General features: G+C 31.9%; 1 protein-coding gene across 1 annotated transcript in view; it reads left to right on the forward strand.

Moving 5' to 3' along the window:
• LOC131852707 (pseudouridylate synthase RPUSD2-like) overlaps positions 1-20604 on the forward strand; it is a 160003-nt gene that overhangs the window by 67403 nt on the left and 71996 nt on the right. Inside the window, exon 2 of the mRNA XM_059203426.1 lies at positions 16301-16606. Coding sequence (XP_059059409.1) covers positions 16421-16606 — 186 coding nt within the window. The 5' untranslated portion in view covers positions 16301-16420. The remainder of the gene's footprint in view (positions 1-16300; positions 16607-20604) is intronic.

The raw sequence follows: 20604 nt of genomic DNA on the forward strand, positions 1-20604 counted from the left end.
TGTCTGTCCATCCCTATGTATGCTTAAATCTTTAATACTACGCAACGGATTTTGAAGTGTTTTTTTTTTAATACATAGAACTTATTTCAAGAGGAGTTTAATTAAACTATATCCAAACACTATTCATTGCCTGATGATGCATCGTTTAGAGGCGAAACACATATCGTAATGTGGATGTAGATTCAATAACGGTCTGAATTTGATCACTAGTGGGGAAGGTCGTAATGCTTCCGGTAGCGGTGGTCTGGTTTCCCCACTGAATATTTGTGGTCCCACACATGATAATAGAGGAGGAATTGAACAAAATAATACAAATTCTACAAAATTACAATGACATTTTTACAAAATACTGTTCAGCTAGTTTGAAACTCCGGTTATGTTTATATCAGCAAGAGCTTATCTGCTACTCTTGTTGCCAAATTTAAATGTTTAAATATATACATTTTTTTATACCAGGATTATAGGAATCAAGCATACGCCTCATATGGTGCTAAATGGTTACCGTAGCCTGAAACGCCAGGAGTCACGTGTGCGTTGCCGACCCTTAAGAAACCTATTAAGATTTCTACCTATTAAGACCTTCTTAAAAAACCTCATACTGGAGTCTTTAGATAGATAACTTTGACAAGTTCATTCCACATTGTTGATAATGTTAGCAATACATTATCTGTCTATCATAACTATATAGGTAGTGATAAAAGGCAGTGAAATTACAGGATAAGAGGCATAATATCTTAGTTCTCCGGAATGGCAATTCATGAGAGGTGGGCATATGGTGATGTGGTATCCGTAATGCTGTTGATCAGGCGACGCTTAGACCAATTAAGTGGACGGTTAGCTTGATTACCTTTCCAATGACATTAAAATATGTTTATTATTTAAAATTTTATTGTCTCAGATAGATCTGGCCTTTTGTATCTATATTTATGTAACCCTGACGTATTTTTTCTTATATCACTGTTTGTACACGGTCTCTTACATAAAGTAAATGTCAAACCGCAAATTTATTTTGTTCCAGTCGGTACAAGAGTATCTTATTGTAATTTATTGTATGCGAAATAAGTTTGAAGGAAAAAGGGCCGGGGTTCAGGTCGCAATTTGCAAGCATTATGCCCCGTCGCGCTTCGTTTGGCTTTTTTCTTTTAATTTTTAGCACGATAACAGTGGGTGTTCTTCATAATTTCTATACCATGATTAACAACATCATTGTATTAATATTTGATGACCTTCAGACTGATTGATGATTTGTTGCGCAAAAGACAGCACATTGCTTTTTGTAATATTAAATTACAATTGATAGTTGTATTCGATTAGACTAGAATTTATATTATTTAAACAAAATTTTAAGAAATAGCATATGAAAGAAGTAGGAAGTAGAAATCTTACTTTATCGATAAATATGTTATTGTTTGTCGTTCAGAAATTTAAATTTACTAAATTTACTGACTTTTGCTATTTTTTTATCTAATTTTGCAACACAAACCCTTCATATGGTTTAGTTGTATACTCATCTACTTTATCATTCATCATCATTATCAGCTTTTAATACTATAATAAAATCTCTGCTTAACTTGGGATTATATGACGTTGTGTAAATTGTCCAGAGATATTATTATAATTATTGTTGTTTTTTTAATTCCTAAAATTATTTGGTATCTTAATTTAGAGTTACTGTATACTATTATTAGCATTAAATAAATATTTTTGTCAATAACAATTAAGTTTTCTTAAAAAACACGTCCATAAACAAATTGTTTTGCAATTAAAAAGCAAACCGTGTAAATTCGAAACAGCAAAACGAGTATTTTCGGCTTCCCACGAATTTTAATTATAAAAGAACTCCCATTTACGTTTATTGTCAGATCGTTCGAGGGATTGGTTTCAAAGTCATAAATTCCGCTCGAATGATCTCTTTATTCGAGTGTACGATGGATCTACGGGTTCACAATCGATTCATTCAATCGATACTGTTGTTCTCTCGCCCAAATACCACGCCCATTGTGTTCTAATATATTATTGTCATTATTCTGTCAGTGATTTTTTTTATTATAGAATATATAATTATAACTCTCTTATAAAGGAGGGAGGTAAGGGAGACATTGTTAGTAACGTAATACCTACGTTTCGGTACGGTTCAATTGCTAGCAACAAGAATATAAGAAAAAGATTTTATAGCAAAGGTATAGTAATATTAAGTATAAATAATAATAATCGCATACTACTTACATGTATATAATACTCTTTGTATATGAATACATACATATGTATATATACACACAATAAATATACAATACTTAAAACTATCAAGTACAAAATAATTATGTAACACAGAGTTAAGTTATATACTGTTTTTAAGACGTGGTCATTATTTATATGTATATGTAATCAGTTTACCCGTGATCATGGCGGTTAAAATACTACCGAAATATCGGAAACTCCATTAAAAAATAAAACATGGTAAGATCCCGTGGTTTTTACGTTACCTAAGAGTTTTTAATATGTTTATAATATCAGCCTAAATATGAGTACATTGTGTACGGGTGACTGTGTTGCTAGCAATGGGGCCACTAGTTCCTATTACTAATTATCCCCTCCCCTATTTTGTAGGTTTGCCTTGAGCCCGTAATGATGGTCCATTGTCTGATTGATCCAAACCTATATTCAGATATCGATTGTTCCGTACCTATTTGGATATAGACTACACCAGAGGTTCCCAAACTTTTTTGTGTCGTAGACCCCCTATTCTTACCTGATATTGATTTTTTGTAAATTTCTAACTGAAGTAAAGTTTAGTGTTAAAAACATAAAGTAATAACAATAAGATGACCGTTGTCGAAGACACCTTGCAGTTTGTCATAGACACCTGGGGGTCGATATAGACCACTTTGGGAATCACTGGTCTACACAATTGTCTTAGCAATGTGTACCGACTTATGGTAAGGCTGACTGCACAATCAAGCGATGGCTTGATAATATTAGAACGTATTCGATGTTGCTTGTCCTTATGTGTATTTTATAATAATAATTTTCCTGGACAATTCCTACAACACCATCTAGTCGCAAGCTATGCACATTTTGCGTTATGAGAGCTATACGATACGGTAGGAATAGTTAGAGAAAGATTTTTATGAACAAATGCGTAATAGACATAAAAAACACTCAGATTGATACAAATGTTTGTACCGTGCGATGAATCGAACTCATTAACATCGGAAGTAAAGCGGTGTACTAAACCGCTAGACTACCGAGACTGTCTAAGTAAAAGTATTAATAGGTTAATACAAGATTTTCTATAAATTTATCTACAAGCTAAAAATCATAAGAATCTGTTCAGCCGTTTAGTTGTGAAAATGTAAAACACTGACAGACAAACTCACTTTTAGATAATAATAATATTGATACGACCAAGCTTCACCAATTATATTGCCCTTGCACGTGTGTTGGCCCAAACATTACAACCAATGTAATATAAAGACGTGTAATTATATACCAAATATATCGATTTTACATGCCTTTTATTTTAGTACAAACCGGATTTGTTACGTTTCCAGCCCTCAGCCTCAATTTTAATATGGTTGCCAACTAGTAGATGATATATAATTATTATTTTTAATATTTACATACAAAAAAATACATTAATTATTAAAATGCACCGCCTTATTATTTCTGATCAACGCGACTGTTGACTGGTAGAGGATGCCATCAGGCATTAAGTCGGCTATGTATGTTATACATTTTTGTGTGCAAAAGAATAAATAAATAAATAAAAAAAAAATGGTAGAATAATTTTAGTATGAATAAGTAATATAGAAAAAAATACAATTATATCGTCCTTACATGTATATTGCCCAATATCGTCCTTGCATGGCCCAAATATTACAACCAATGTAATATTAAACTTGTAATATTCCAAATATATCGATTTAAAACGTTTTATTTTAGAGGCTGAGAGCTCAATTTTAATATGGTTGTCAACATGTAGGTGAAATAAAATTATTATTTTTGATCTTTACATACAAAAAAATCGTAGAATAATTTTAGTATGGATGAGTAAAAAAAAAAACAAATTACAATTATATCGTCCTTGATACGGATAACGGATTGATTTGGGCCAACATACTAGATGTTGGCCCATATATTACAACCAATGTAATATAAAACTTGTAATGTTCCAAATTGAACTCACAATCTTTAAAATAAAAGGTATTTTAAATTGATATGATTTAAAATATCTTTTATTTTAGAGGCTGAGTGCTTAATTTTAATATGGTTGACAACATGTAGGTTATATTGAATTATTTATGTGTACGTGTAGAATATTAATTCTATCATGGGGAAGAGGAATATTAAAAATAAAAACTAGTATCTTCTCTAGACTTTTTCTTTTCTATTGCTAGCAATGTGTACCAGATCGACCTCCATGGCGGATCTCCCTGGAAACCATCGTTGTTAATTTATGATGCAATCGCCAAGTTGTCTGTCTGATTTGACTTCATGTTTATCCAGGCATCCTCTACTAATATATATAGCATTAGAACTAGGCTTTCCATCACATTATCATCTATAAAAAGAATTTGTTTTTGTATTGGAGCAACAAATGTAATTAAAATTGTGTTTATTTTCTCTTATTTCACATTTCTTGTGATTTGATATAAAAACAAAAATGTAGGTACATGTATTTTTTAAATATATCTTAAAATACCTGTTATACCGATTTTATGGAATTAAATTAACGTGGTGTATATCTGATATTTACCACGTACCACTGATAGCTACCATAATTTATGCTGAACATCCTTTCGATAACAAAATACAGGTTCCAAACACACTGAAAGTTATAAATGAACAACTGTCCGCAACATCCGGTCATATTTTAAGGTACATTGGATATTAAACACATGTGTCTCCGTATATATCACTAAGATTCATACGTTTTTATATCAGATATTGTTTTATTATACTCAAATTTTGGTAGCGTATTTACGAGAATCAATGAAATAGAATAGAAATAATTAAATATTCGTATTTATTTAATAGTTGTACTGTGCGACATCGTTGGAATTTGACTTTTTTTCTAAAGTAAAAGTAGCCTAAGTTACTCCTTATTACAACAGCTACCTGCCAAAAAAGTCCCGTCAAAATCGGTCCAGCCATTTCAGAGATTAGCCGGAACAAACAGACAGATATACAGACAAAAATTGTAAAAAATATTATTTTGGTGTATGTACCGTATTTATTTTCAAATGCATGTAGTAAAAAACGGTTATTTCAATATTATAAACAGACACTCCAATTTTATTTATATGTATAGGTTTACAATGTATTGGTAATTAAGTATATAAATATGATTTAATAATACAGATATAGGGTTTCAAATATGACTATATAATTAATATAGGCACTTTTAAGTTTAGACGGTATCGGTGGCATACCGCCTTTATTCCGATGGTAGCAGGTACAAACATTTGTATTCATGAGTATCATTGTTTGTATCGGTATAGCTGAAAATCGGTGTTTCGCTCCTTGAGTGATTCTTCACACTAACTCAGTGTAATGTATGAGTTTTTATTGCTGTAGCACACAGATGCAGGTTTACCCATATTGCATTGCATTGTTTTAAATATTATGAATTGTTATACTATTTGTAATTAAGCCTATATTTGTGTACTATAACACTAAAAAAATAGTTTATTAATATCAAATAAAAATTATTATCTATTTATCATACGAGGTGACAGCCCTAGTCAGCGTTACCCAAATGGCCGTATAAATTCTCTATTGTTGCGTTAATTGTCAATCGATTTATTTAGTGAACTATGACCGCCGTTGTGGCTCGCCGGCGTTTTTTGTTCAGACCGATATTTATATGCTGACCGTACCTATACAGGATGTCAGTGTGTCACTGTACAGTCAGCAACACAGATATGTACTTGGTAATATCGTAAATATGAAAATATGTTTGTTTGATTAAGTAAATCACGATTAAATTATTGTAGTTTGGGACACGGACATCATAATACATATACAACAAAATATAAAACATTATTACATATAATGTTCTATATTTTGTTAGACAAGTATCTTGATACAAGATATACTACAACTAGTATCTTTAGTGGAATAATGAACAATAAAAAATCAAATCAAAAACTAATTTTGAGAATCTGCTTTTTATTCTTTATTTCATTAGGGGATTTAAAAATACTTTTCCGATTTGTTTTTATTTAGAATACTAATTTATTACGTATCTATATTTTATTAAAGACATGTTTTGTAATAAGAATATTTTCTTTGTTTCAGGTTAGTATTCGTGCAATCGTTAAACTACGTCATGTATTGAAAGATCAACGGTATTTTTCTTAATTATTTATAAAAAAATCTAAACGAATGGCGATAATATTCTAGCAATTTCTAATATATATTTTTTATGGATGTTCATGGAATGGTGCCTGCGCTAATGGTTTACACTCGCGGGGCATCAGTGGAGGGCAATAAGATGAGTATGAGGTCAGGGCAGTTAGCCCGTGACAAATTCAACAAGAATTTATCACGATGGTTTCCAGAAGGAACCGCGTGGAGGTCAACCTAACATGATACATTGCTAGCAATAAGATAAGCAGTCCATATTACTAACAATCCCCAATCCCCCAATTTCTAATATTACATTGATCGTTAACAACGCTTATTTTTATAACTGTTAAAGATTGGTTATTTTTGTTGTTGACTGTACGTCACGTATAATTATCATCGAAATACTGCCCTTTTTATCCTATACAAAAGAGCTTTGTTACTTTTTATGAATCATTAGCGTGTCATTATTATGAGTTGTGTTTTACGCCTCGATTGAGGTCACCGATGTAATATGAAATACATTTGAAATCATATTACCACACGGATTGTTATAATGTACATATTTTTTTTATTTGTAATTCTTTGTTGCACTAATATTATAAGCAGATACATATATATATATATACTAGCCACCCGCCCCAACTTCGCAAAGATATTTTATAAATATTTAAACATGAAGAAACAAATTATACATATAAACCTTCCTCTTGAATCACTCATACAATCAAAAACCTCATCGAAATCCAATGCGTAGTTTTAAAGATTTAATCATACATAGGCACAGACTGCGACAGCGACTTTGTTTTATACTATGTAATGATATATATTATAGGACGATATAAGTATTTTATACCATTATTAGGCATTGAACAAGAAAATCTTTTAAATTATCTTCCCCAATTAATTCTATATCGGATAAAGTCACACACGAGTTCAGACTAAGCATTTTAAATCGAAAGGCGAATGAATTATCACCGTCTTTATCTCGGGCTGACTTTTTTTATGTTTTTGCACACCGTACCAAGCATGTCGTGATAAGCATTCGCGTCCCAATATTACGGCTAGATTTTGGAGACCTCGCCTTTTCTTTGTTGAGGCCCGTGTTATTCAAATGCACGCATAATTGAACACTGAACCGACTTAAAATAGAGGTAGTTTCTTTATTCTTAAAGTCTTAGTTTTATTATTTTAAATGACGCATTTTTTATAAGCTTTCTAGGCCTAATATGACGAGTCTTTATCTCGGACTGACTTTTTTATGTTTTTGCACACCGTACCAAGCAAGTCGTGATGAACATTCGCATCCCAATACTACGGCTAGGTTTTGGAGACCTCGCCTTTTCTTTGTTGAGGCCTGTGTTATTCAAATGCACGCAGAATTCAATTGTGAACCGATTCATAATAGAGACAGTTTCTTTTATTCCTAAAATGTTATTACTTTAAATGAATATTTTTTTTATTGAAAACTTTTCAAGACCTTATATTATGACCAGTGTGTGTGTGTATTATTCGAACTAACGCTTCGAAAGTTATATATGAAATAAATTTATTGTACACCTATTTCAAAAATATGTGAAATATAATTCAAGTAATTAAAATTATTTTTTACTAAAAGTAGATAATTGAATAAAATTATATTTGTTGAAATATAGTCTGTATATATAATAAAAGTGACTCGCGAATTTAAAAATATTAAAACCCAGGACGATTCTCAATAACTATTCAGGACGTCTCATGACACTACAACTAAGACTTGTCCTGGGAAAACAGGACGTTTGGTAACTCTATAATATATGTATCTTATTTATTATCCACTCCAAAATATGGTCGAGCGTAGTGATGGCTGGCTCATACGTGACCGAGTGCTGCTTGTAGTGACTGGTCTGCTCATATATACCGCGCATATATAATCACATCAATTTATTTAATCCTGTTATGTATTTATATTTGACCCTAATAAATTAGTGCTAGTTGGTAGTTTGAGTAGAGAGAAGAGATTTATATTAATAATAAAGAGCAACACACAAGTTTCTTAGTCATTGTTTTTGTGATGAGATTTTCGATCGAAAATTCCGAATGAGCGGTAGATTAAAAAATTATGATGACTATTCAAAAGTGATTAATAAAGGATGTTCTATTCTATTCTACTCTTTGAGTATTTTTTTTGTTTAACTGGTTTACACTTCGCGAGTTTTCGGTAATGAACTTTACATTTTTTTGTGCACCGTACTAACGATCGTGATAAGCATTCGAGACCCAATATTATGACCAGATTTGGAGCTCTCACCCCACCTTTGTTGGGGTCCGTATCTACAGTGTTATTCAAATGGACACATAATCTAATTTTGGCAGAGCGTTTTGGGTGCTCAAATAAAAAATTGGTCAAGCGCAACTGCGTTCACGAGTCAAGTTCCGTACCCAACGATAAGTGGGTGTTATGGGGCGAGACGGGTTTATTGATTTGCTCGGTATTGGAAATTGAACGTTTTAAACAGCTATTTGTTTTAGAATTATATTATAAATACTTGTATGTCCTCAACATAACGATTATACAGTTGTATATGGGAGACTCCTATCTCCCATAAACAATTTTATTACGACATACAAATATTGTCAGTAATAGAAAATAACAACTCCATTGCTAATGATGTACCACATCAGGTCAACTTTGAGACGACTCTTCTGGAAACTGTCGTGAGTTTCTGGTGAATTCGCCGCGATGTCCTAAGTGGCCTTACTTCATCCTTAATCGTACCATCCACCAAAACAAAAATGCAGAGATAACTAGGTACTTTCAAATACATTTTGCTTTAGTTTTAAATCATACAAATGTTATCACTTGCGGTTTTCGAGAGTAATGTGTGGCACAAGATGGTGGCCTGTGAACAGTGACTGATAAAAAATACATACGAGCAACCTAACATATTCCTAATACAAAGAGTATTAGAATTTCATTTTTATATTTTATTAATATTTCCTAGAAATAATTCTTCAAAATTATTGATTAATCAAGCTTTGGCTTTTAACTGTTGAGAAACTTTTTTGATATTAATATATTTAAAGTTTATTTTTGTATTATATAATCAAAAATATTAAAACAAAATTATATAATATGTCACTTCACTGTCTACCATCTTACCATTAAAACATTTTTCCAGTTACAAATAGTATAGTTACACATTTCAACATAAACTATAACATTGTAATTTAAAGTTGTATGAAACACACGAATGAATGAATTGCTGACCACAACATTTTGTGATTATTTCTGTAATCATTATTATTTACTCCATTAAAAAATCAGTTTAAATATCCTAATTTTTTTAAGTTTGTTTTAAAAAAATAATCAACCATAATCGTCATAGCTATCTCGTCGCATAACTTAAGATATGCCCTCCACATAATTGTTTTCCGAACAAGTTGCTCATTTTTTGTCGTTCATTACTTTTTCTGTGTGGCACTCGTACAGTTTGCGTATTATTTCTCTCGTGGTCGATATTTATTTCGTTCTCGTATTATGGTTTTAAATTACCCCACATTTAACTTTTAATACATGTTATAAAGAAATAATTACAGGTATACGTCCGGTAATATTTATTTAAAGAATTGATCGCGGTAAATGAATAATGTGCCAGCACGTTGAACTCTAATTTCCCTAAATATATTGTAAAATTTTGTAAATATTCATACTACATAATTATATACATTGTTTTTTTTTCGGACTATTCTAATGCTGTTGGCCGTAGCTGGCCTTTACAGCTTCACCGGACGTTATGGGGCGAGTGCAGATGGCACTCCAAACCCGCGGAAGGACTTATGGAGCGGCTGAAGGCCAACTCCTGCCTGAGAATATATACATTGTTACACGTACATATTTATTTATAGCATTTTGTTTGTAATTTTTCGATACGAATAAAGATTTTATATATCATAGTTTTCTATTTTCAAATTACTTCTAAAGGAAGTAAGTTGTTGTTTGTAATTTTTCTGTGTATATTACATTATTTATTCCGTTGTTTGTTTATTTATTGTTATTCATAGTATACCAATATTATAAATGCGAAAGTACCCAAGTCTGCTGGTTGCTCTATCTGTATTACCTTTTCACGACTTACCGGCGAAAGGAATTTAATAAAATTTAACGTGAGTATAGATTATAATCATATAATAGAATATAAATAGAATAAAAAATAGAACAATAATATTATATCATTGTTATTATATGCATACGATGCATACATAATATTCCATTTTATATTATTTATATTACTACATACCCGCACCGGCTTGGCATTAGTGTACAAGTAGGTATTATCACACTTTATCTAGGTATTGCTGAAAATTGAATTAAAATCCATTGCGTAGTTTAAAAGATCTAAGCGAATAGACAACGGAAGCGACTTCATTTTATATATTCTTATTGCACTTAAATACATTTTTAAGTATCTTCAAAAGTAATAATATTAACAAACTAGGAGCTATCTTTAAAAAAGATCTCTTCCAGTAAACCCAATACAGCGTGGCATAGGAAGTGTTGAGTGGGTCAAATTGTGCAAATAATAATTTAATAATAAAATATATATATATATATATATATATATATATATATATATATAAATATATATATATATATATATATATATATATATATATATATATATATGTAAAGATATCCTGAATACGGATATAGGCTGTCTTTGATATGAAAATGAAGACAAAGTTATGGTTAATTGTCGGTCTAATTTAAGCAGACTAGTGACAAAGCAAGTTTCTGGTTTGGCCACTTTTATTCTTGTAACCTAACACCAACTAATTTCAATACACAGCGTGCATAGCTAACCGAATTTCTTTGTTCGAAATCTTGGACGCCACTCAAAAACCAATCCAGTTTCAACTCTTCGAAAATAATCTAGTTACGCAAAGTAGAATGGGAATAGAGTTTGAAGTGATAACAGAGACAATGGCTTATTAGTATTATTAGCGACAGACCGATGAACTGTTCCGTACCGATTTACTCTAAACAGTGCTGTTAATTTACCCATCCACGATATCAATCCTTTATAATAATAATTCAACATTAAATTATAAACTGAATTACTGCTGCATCATTGTTATCAATATTAAAACTGTTGTGCAAGATTACATACACACACATACACACACACACACACACACACACACACACACACACACACACACATATATATTCCTATTTATTAGAGAGAATTTTTAAGATAGATAGAATACAATGTTTCCTATAATGTATGTACTTTAAAATTGAATTATATAACTAATTATTTATAGTATAATAAACAAGAAACATTTTACAAAAGTGGTGATATAAGGTAGGGAAGAGCGGAGCCTCTTGGCACAGGCATCTTTATGCTTAAAAGGAGTCTTCAACAACTGTAGAACGTAATTGTAAAATGGTGTTATCTAAATAAAGAATTTTGAATTTTGAATTTAGAATTCTGGACAATTCACACAGCGCCATCTAGTCCCAAGATAAGCAGAGCTTGTATTATCGGTATAATACATACGATATAAATATTTATATACATTTTGTAAATACATACTTTATATAGAATACATATATATAAAGCACCCAGACCGATACAAACAATCATACTTATGAATTCAAATGTTTATACCGTGCGAAGAATCGATCCTATGACCATCAGAAAGAAAGCGGTATACTAAATATATCACCGTGGCAGTCAATTATTAATTCAATTTTTTTTTTATTATATCTCTGAAATCAATAATATTAAAAAAATATATTTTATATCCATCACAATAAAATTCTTTACGTAAAACTCGTTAAACAAGATAATGTATTTAGACAAGAGAGTTCTTCCATTATATTGAGCAAACCTAGTCATTCAGTATTAACTAAAAAAAAACATTATTATCGTCGAATCTCAGTTTATTGAATATTTAATTTAATCTATTATTGACAGACATTTTAAATAGTGTAAGGAGAGGTGAATGCCCTGTTCTTTAGGACTTAATAAAGTATTATATTAAAATTTCAGAACTAACGAGCTAGCATTTTAAAAAGGTCTTACCTATAGTAATAATAATTGAATTAGATTTGTTAGTAGAAGATATTTTACTGAATTGCAATTCTCAATTTAGAAAATAATTTAAAATACGTTCTATATACGTCTATTTTAGATTCTGAGATATTGTATCTATAATACATAAATATATTTCAATATAGACATGTATATTTTCTCATCTGAAAGTGTCAGGCGTAAATAAAATCATAGCACTCCTTTTTGCTCCACCGTAATCGGGTAAAAATTGCAATACATATATCACAATAATAATTAAATAAATACCAATAGTAATGTGAGTATTACCTACTTTTAAATTTGTAAAAGAAGAAAGAGAAAAGAGGTAAGATATTAATAATAATAATAATAATAATAATCCTAGAGAATCCACACAACGTCATCTACTCCCCAGTTTAAGTTTGTGTTATGGGTACTAAACGACTCATGGTAATCCTTAAATACATTTATTATTTGTAAATACATATTTAAAATACATAGAAAACACCTAGATGTATAGAAATAATAATACTCAATAATACAAATGTTTGTATCGTGCGACGAATCAAACCTGCGACTATCGGAAATAAGGCGGTATACTAAACCTCTAGATGGTCACTGGGGCATATCAGAGTTAAAAATTAATTAAAGCATAAGTAGGTACATTGGTTATCCAGGTACAATATTGTAGTATGGAGATTGTATGGTTACCGTGTATTTGATTAAAAAATCTCATCATCATTTTAATTTGTATTGCATTTTTTTATTGCGAATTGGAGAGATAAAATTGTGGACAGCCCGCGGCCGTTCTTATATCCAATCGAATAAATTATTTCTTCCATAAAAGCAACAATGTTATAGCTGTTACCAATTAAAAAACGGATATCGTAATGGTAGCTATGGGGTAACAAATAGGTCGACTGTTTTTTTTAATTGAAGATAATGGAATGGTGCACCCGTCTGCGCTAACAGTTTACGCTGGCGGGGCACCAGTGGATGATAAGATGAACATGAGATCTGGTCAGTTAGTCCATCGTGACAAATTCTCATTCATGTCGAATATTTTGAATCCTAAGCAGAACACTTGAAAAAAATGTATAATTTTGGCTAATTGTAAACCAATATTTAATTAAAATTCTTACTATTGGATACAAAGAAGTGTACATATCGAAATAAAAAAAAATCTATCGTTTCTTCAGATTAGATGGCGATCAAGATAGACATGTAGGGACAGGTCTGTTCTGATAACTATGACTGATTTATAATTTACTCAATAATATAATCTTCTTGTAATGATTCTGATTTCCGAAAGAGCGGTAGAATAAAAAAATGTACATGACTTTTGAATAATGTGAAGATATACAAAACTGACATATCTTTTTAAATTCTAAATTTACTCAAGCTTATCCGTTTAGGTATTAACAAATGACTTTATACCCAATACCATAAAGACAATCCAGTGGTAGTAATTATATGATATAAGGTAGCTTATGTCATGTATCATATCATCTTAGACCTTACATCATATAATTGTCTGTCTGTAAGGGAGTAGTGTAGAGTGGACTAGTTCCAAACTATATATTAAAAAAAATAAGCTATAATACTGAGCTGATATTGTTGTCACTTTAAACGCCAACATACGAGTAGGGTGACACAGCCCCTTTCTTACGGACACGTCTACATAACTGGAGATTGGCTCCTTGAATAGATCAAAGAGATTTCAGTCCGTTTACTGGAGCGGAAAACTGAAAGAAAACACTTGATATAATATAATATGACAGCATCCCATGACTGGTGCCTGGGAGCCGTGAAATTGGATGGGGCTCCGTTATAATTAGTGGGAGTAATAGTGTATTAGTAATAGAGATGTGCCATGTTTGTGAGACGTTTCTGTGTCAATGTAGACACCGGTGAGCTGAGACTGCTGAATATTTTTATTATTGTGAGTTCACTCCTAATCTGAGACTGCCTCATATTTCTGTTATTGTGGGTTCGATCCAATGACCATTCAGATATTTAAGTTCATGACTGTGATCGATTGTATTTTTTTTTTAATAATACTTTTTTTAGTTGAGCAATAACTGTTATTAGTAATTTGAATAAATACATATTTTAAAATCAGCTTAAGCAAAATATGCAAAGTTATTTACCGTTATTAATATTTTATTATTTGTTTTATGTATATTATGTATGTATTTAAAAATATATGCTATTTAGTTTAATAAACGGGTACAGAGATTATATATCAATGGTTAAATTTAACTACAAGTTCTGAGTTCATCCAATTTAAAAGTCCATGTAAGTAGTTGATTCTGTCAGGTTAAAAACCGTGACCTGAATCCTTGGCTTTCTTGATTCACACTTAAATGCCGAGTATTTATAATATTCGACCATCAGTTTTATAATATTATACTTTTTATTAGCTGATGTCCATAGAAGAAGATATTGAACATGTTTGAATTAAATGAAGTATATAATAAACCTCGTTTACAATTAGTCAGTCTAACAATGTACGAAATCATCGTGCCGTATCAAGTGACCTAACATTTTTCCTCGTCTATTTTCTATTATGTTCAATATCTGCCTTTTTTCTTTTACCCTGTGTAGTACTTCTTCGTTTCTTACTTTACCCTTCCAGCTAATTCTTTCCATCCTCCTCCAACACCAGGAAAGAGGGGGAGGGGAAGACCAAGGAATAGCTACATCAAACAAATTGAGGACAAAATGGGAGTCGTGTCGTATCAAGAATTAAAGAGCATGATGGAAGATCGCGGAAAGTGGCAAGAGCTCCACCGACAAGAGCGTAGCTCTTAAATTATGAATGGAATGGAACAATGCATCTCCGGGGGGAAGGGGATTGTTAGTAATGTGGGCTGACCCATTGCTAGCAATGTACCATGTCAGATCGACCTCCACGCGGTTCCCCCTGGAAACCATCGTGATACATTCCCGGTGAATTTGTCACGATGGGCTAACTGAACTGACCTCATGTTCATCTTATCATCCTCCACTGGTGCCCCGCCAGCGAAAACCGTTAGCGCAGGCGGGTGCACCATTCCATTATCATCCTTTAAAAGAAAATGTATCTCCGACTACTTTGAATTTATCGGTGTATTCATTGCTGGTGTATTAAATTAAAATATAAATTGTCACAGTTTTTTTTTGCCACTGCTAATTACGTGCAATCTGTGGTCAAATTGAAAATAGATTAATATTGTTTGCCTTTATTATTATTCGTCTATGGACATATTGAATGTTAAATTAATTTTGGTCACATTTTGAACACTGGGCGATCACAAGTTAATGAAATGAAATCAAAAATAATTTATTCATGTAGGACATTTTACAATTTTTTGTATTAATATTTTTTCCCTATCATCTCCTTCTCTATCATACCTCCGTATCTTAATAATATTATAAATGCGAAAGTTTTTAAGTATGATACATATATGTTTGTTACTCTTTCACGCAAAAATTACTGAACGGATTTTGATGAGACTGTACAGTAATATATAATATAATATAATAATAATCTCAGGACAATTCACACAGCGCCATCTAGACCCGAGTTAAGCTAGCTAAAGCTTGTGTTATGAGTACTAGATAACAGATACATATACATCGATTTTTTTTTGTAATTATATACATATTATGCATAAAAAACACCCAGACCGATACAAACAATCATACTCATGAATACAAATGTTTGTGCCGTGCGAGGAATCGAACCCGCGACCATTGGTCGTAAAGCCGTGTGCTAGACCGCTAGACCACCGAGGTTGTAATATAGCTTATGCATCAGAATAATACATAGGCTATATTTTTTATTGAAATTTAATACGGATGAAACCGCGGGCACAGCTAGTCAATAATTATCTTCTATTTTGTTGCAGGTACTAGTGTCAAGTGATTATATAATAAGATCAATGTTTGCGCGATAGTGTCAGTGGTGTTGTGTGGATGTGGTTTGGAAGCTGATCGAACTGGCGTGGTACGGGCCCGGCGGGGGGGCGATGCAGGCGGGCGGGGGCTGGTTCGTCCCATGGACGATGGGGGTGCAGAAGTTCGCGGTGGCACTACCCATGGGCGGGGTTGTGCCACTCGTACCCCCCTTGTTAGCGGCGTTACCACCAGCCCCGCCGCCTCTGCGCCTGATCGCCCCACCACCTATGCCGCATCAAGCACAGCCTGGGAGAAAGGTATGTTTATTTACACCGATGACACATAAATGAAGTTTTAATATGAATCTTATGATACTTTCTTTAATAAAGAGAATCAAATGACATGCTGAAATGTGGTTAATAATTTTAGGGAAACAATTCTTTGTCGTTATTACATAAGTGCCTATAGTTGAAGCATGTTTAATTATCATCCATACATATATACTCAATACATATAAATAAAATTGGAGTGTCTGTTTGTGATATTTAAATAAACGTTTTTTAATACATGCATATGAATATAAATACGGTACATACACAAATTAACATTTTTTACAAATTTTGTCTGTCTATCAGTCTGTTTGTTCCGGCTAATCTCTGAAATGGCTAGACCAATTTTGATGGGACTTTTCATTAACATAAGGAATAACTTACGCTAATTTTATTTTAGAAAAATAAAGTTAAATTCCACGCAGCAGAAGTCGCGGGAACAGATAGGTATAATTATATATAAATATACACTAAGATTTTTTTTAAGTAACCTTTATATATCTCTGAGTGCAGCGAATAGAGCTAGATATTTAACTAACACGATCTACAGACGATACGAAGATCAATCAATCGAATAATATATGTGAACCCCGATTTCGCTACACACAAGGCGATCTAGGAACCAATCCAAGAAGCTTCCCACCGTTACTTCGATATTGTCCCTGATACCAGTGTGGTGTGTAGGCCGCTTAACAATGTTTATCAATGTGCAGTAGACATAGAAACTAGTACCGAGTTCTCTTTTTGAATTTTTTCTGTCTCTTTCCAGTTTACTCGCTATTAATATCTCGACTAGTGGAACTTGTACTGAGCAGGTTTTAATGTACTGGCTGCTTATTTTGAATGCGAATGCACATTTTTCCCACGATAAAGTGATATCTGTTTGTTGAATTAACGACTTAATGCAATTGAACATATATATTTAATTTTACTCGCAATATTTTGTAGAATTATATTGCGAGGGGTCAATTATGTTAACGCAACTTGATCTTATCCTGTTGCGTCGTTTGTAAATAATTGTTTTGTATTTTTTTTAATAAACATAAGCTGTATAAGGAATCTATTTTAATGCATTGCGTTCTTTGCATTCAAGGATTACTTTTTTATCCGCAATTATCTTAAATACTGCATTAGAGATTTGTAATAACGATTATAAAACCGTTTTGTATAAAATATTTTAAATGAAATTTGGTACATAGATTGGTCATATTCATGACTGGATTCATAATTCGATTAGGTTCTTATTGGTATTTTTATGCACACCTAAACTTACTTCTTATATTCTTTACGCTAAATTCGTGCTAGAATGGTACTTACTTATAGTTAAGTTAGACTCTTTAAGTTGCAGTCTTAATAATTATCTGCTTCTTCCTTATCCCATTTATTTGGGGTCGGCGTAATATGTTTTTACTATATGTACTCTGAAATGTTGCAGTATATACATGTATATGTGTATACACGATTTCACTTATTCAGGTTATAAGCAAATTTATCTAATGAAGAGCAGGTGCAAGTATGGCTATCTTTCTCGAGTTGAGATGAAAAAATAGACAACAAATCTACGGATCGCGGGACCAGATTAACAAGTTCTAGACAAATATTCCAATATACGATGATGCGGGATAATATGCTAATGGATGCATAGTTTGTGATGCACAGCTGATATTTGGGATATTTTATTAAAATTAAACTATGGCCAACTAACTAAATCCTGCGGCGCTGCTCGCAGTTGCCCGTAGTCAGGAATATCGATAATACCGTATCGGATTTTATAATTTATGATTATAGAAACACTTTTGTTCTGACTACTAATTAAGGCACAAACAAAACCACTGAAATTTGTGTTAAAGGTAATAATAATAGTAGTGGAAACATGTAATAAATACTTAGCTAATTTATACGATTTGTACGAAATTTTTAAACATACCAAATTACGCGAAATTTTGAATGTTATATTTTGAATATTATTTTCAATATTATTTCTAAATAATAATAATCCAGGAACTTTCACACAACACCATGTAATCCCAAGATAAACAGAGCTTGTATTATGGATACTAGACGACCCATATATACACTTAAATATATTTTTTTTTGTAAATACATACTTAATATACAATCATAATTTTGTAATGTTTTTTCTGAGTGCAATAAAGCATATATTTACATATTAATGTGTTTTTACTAACCGACAACAGCATATATCAATAATATAAAATAATCAGAATAAAAATAAAAAAAATAAAAAAGCCTTTTTATTTCTTGCTTATTACAAAATTATGGTGTTAGCAACTTAGAAATATATATTTATCACTATTTGTTAATTTATAATTATTCAAGTATTTTTATTATTATTAATAATCTATTTGTTACTAATCATCATCATCATCATCGCAGCCCGGAAGACGTCCACTGCTGGACATAGGCCTCCCCCAAAGATCTCCACGACGATCGGTCCTGCGCTGCTCGCATCCAATGCCTTCCCGCGATCTTGACCAGATCGTCGGTCCACCTTGCTGGAGGCCTTCCCACGCTGCGTCTTCCGGTCCGTGGTCGCCACTCGAGGACTTTACTGCCCCAACGGCCATCTGTCCTACGAGCTATGTGCCCTGCCCATTGCCACTTCAAAGTCGCAATTCTTCGGGCTATGTCGGTCACTCTGGTTCTTGTTGTTTGTTACTAATATGTATCAATAATATATTAAGACCATATTCGTCGGTTAAATAGAAAAATGGCAGTATTCACAATGTACATTATTTACAAGACAAGCATTTAAAGTTTTAAAATATATATATTTTTTACGTTTTAAATTTACATAGAAATACTTATATATATTATATATCATTTTAAAAGTATTTAGATAATGATTAAGACAGCGTGGTTAATTTAATTGACTTATATAAAAGTAGGCAATTCTAGCTTCTAATTTTGAAAAATGTCATATTTCTATTTAATCGACGATATATTTGTACACATATATATGTAGATATGTTCTATAAGTAAATGAAAAAAATACAAATACGAAACAAACGGTACGCCAACTATAGTGGGTGCGATTAATAATCTCCCCGTGCATTCTTAGCCTTAACTATCTACAAGACAGAGCAACGCGTTTAATCCGATGACATAAGCTGAGACTATTAAGTGCTTACACTGAATCTAGGAGCAATTAATGAGAATGTAGCAGACTAGGTGGTAAGTGCGTAACGTAATGAATTACCACATTAAATATATTACAAACATACTTTGTTTATCTTTAATTAGTCTATTTAATTAACTGTTTTGATATTTCACTGTTTCATTTGAATAAATTAAAGACTAGCATAAAATTACTGGGATAATGAGTGGAAAAAATGTGGATTTAAAAAATAAATACATGAAGGGGTTTCGAATAATATTATTTTTTTTAGTTTTAGAACATCGGTGGTCTCGAGCAGTGATTCCCAAAGTGATCGACCCCCAGGGGTCTATGGCAAACTGCAAGGGAACACAAAAAAGTTTAGGAACCTCTGGTCTAGAGGATGGTGTGCCTTAGTTGTTTCATATAGTTGCGCGTTCGATTTTCACACGATGCAAACATTTGAATTTCGTTTGGCTGTTTTCTATGTATATTATGTATTTACATGTTTTGTGTTATGGGTGTATTATGTATAACAAGCTCTGCTTATATATCTGCTTTTTTTTTTCAAAAATTATTAAAATCACATTATCTGTCCCTATAATAGAATAATATCACGTCCTCTCGTCCATTATTATGTAGTATATGTATGTATATTGTATGTATTGGTGTGTAAGTTTATTTATTTATGTTTATAAAATGTATGTTTATCTATAATTGTATAATAAATAGAGTGTTTAGTGCGCCTCCTACCTTCTCTCTTTATGTAAATACTCTCTGTTAACACCGGGTTGTCTGTAAGAGATTGACCGACGAAGACCGCCATTTGTAAAATATTTATTTTCATTGTTATTATTATTATTATATT

Source organism: Achroia grisella, unplaced genomic scaffold (genome assembly GCF_030625045.1).
Source record: "Achroia grisella isolate CSIRO2021 unplaced genomic scaffold, CSIRO_AGI_Agris_v1 utg856, whole genome shotgun sequence".
NCBI lineage: Eukaryota > Metazoa > Arthropoda > Insecta > Lepidoptera > Pyralidae > Achroia > Achroia grisella.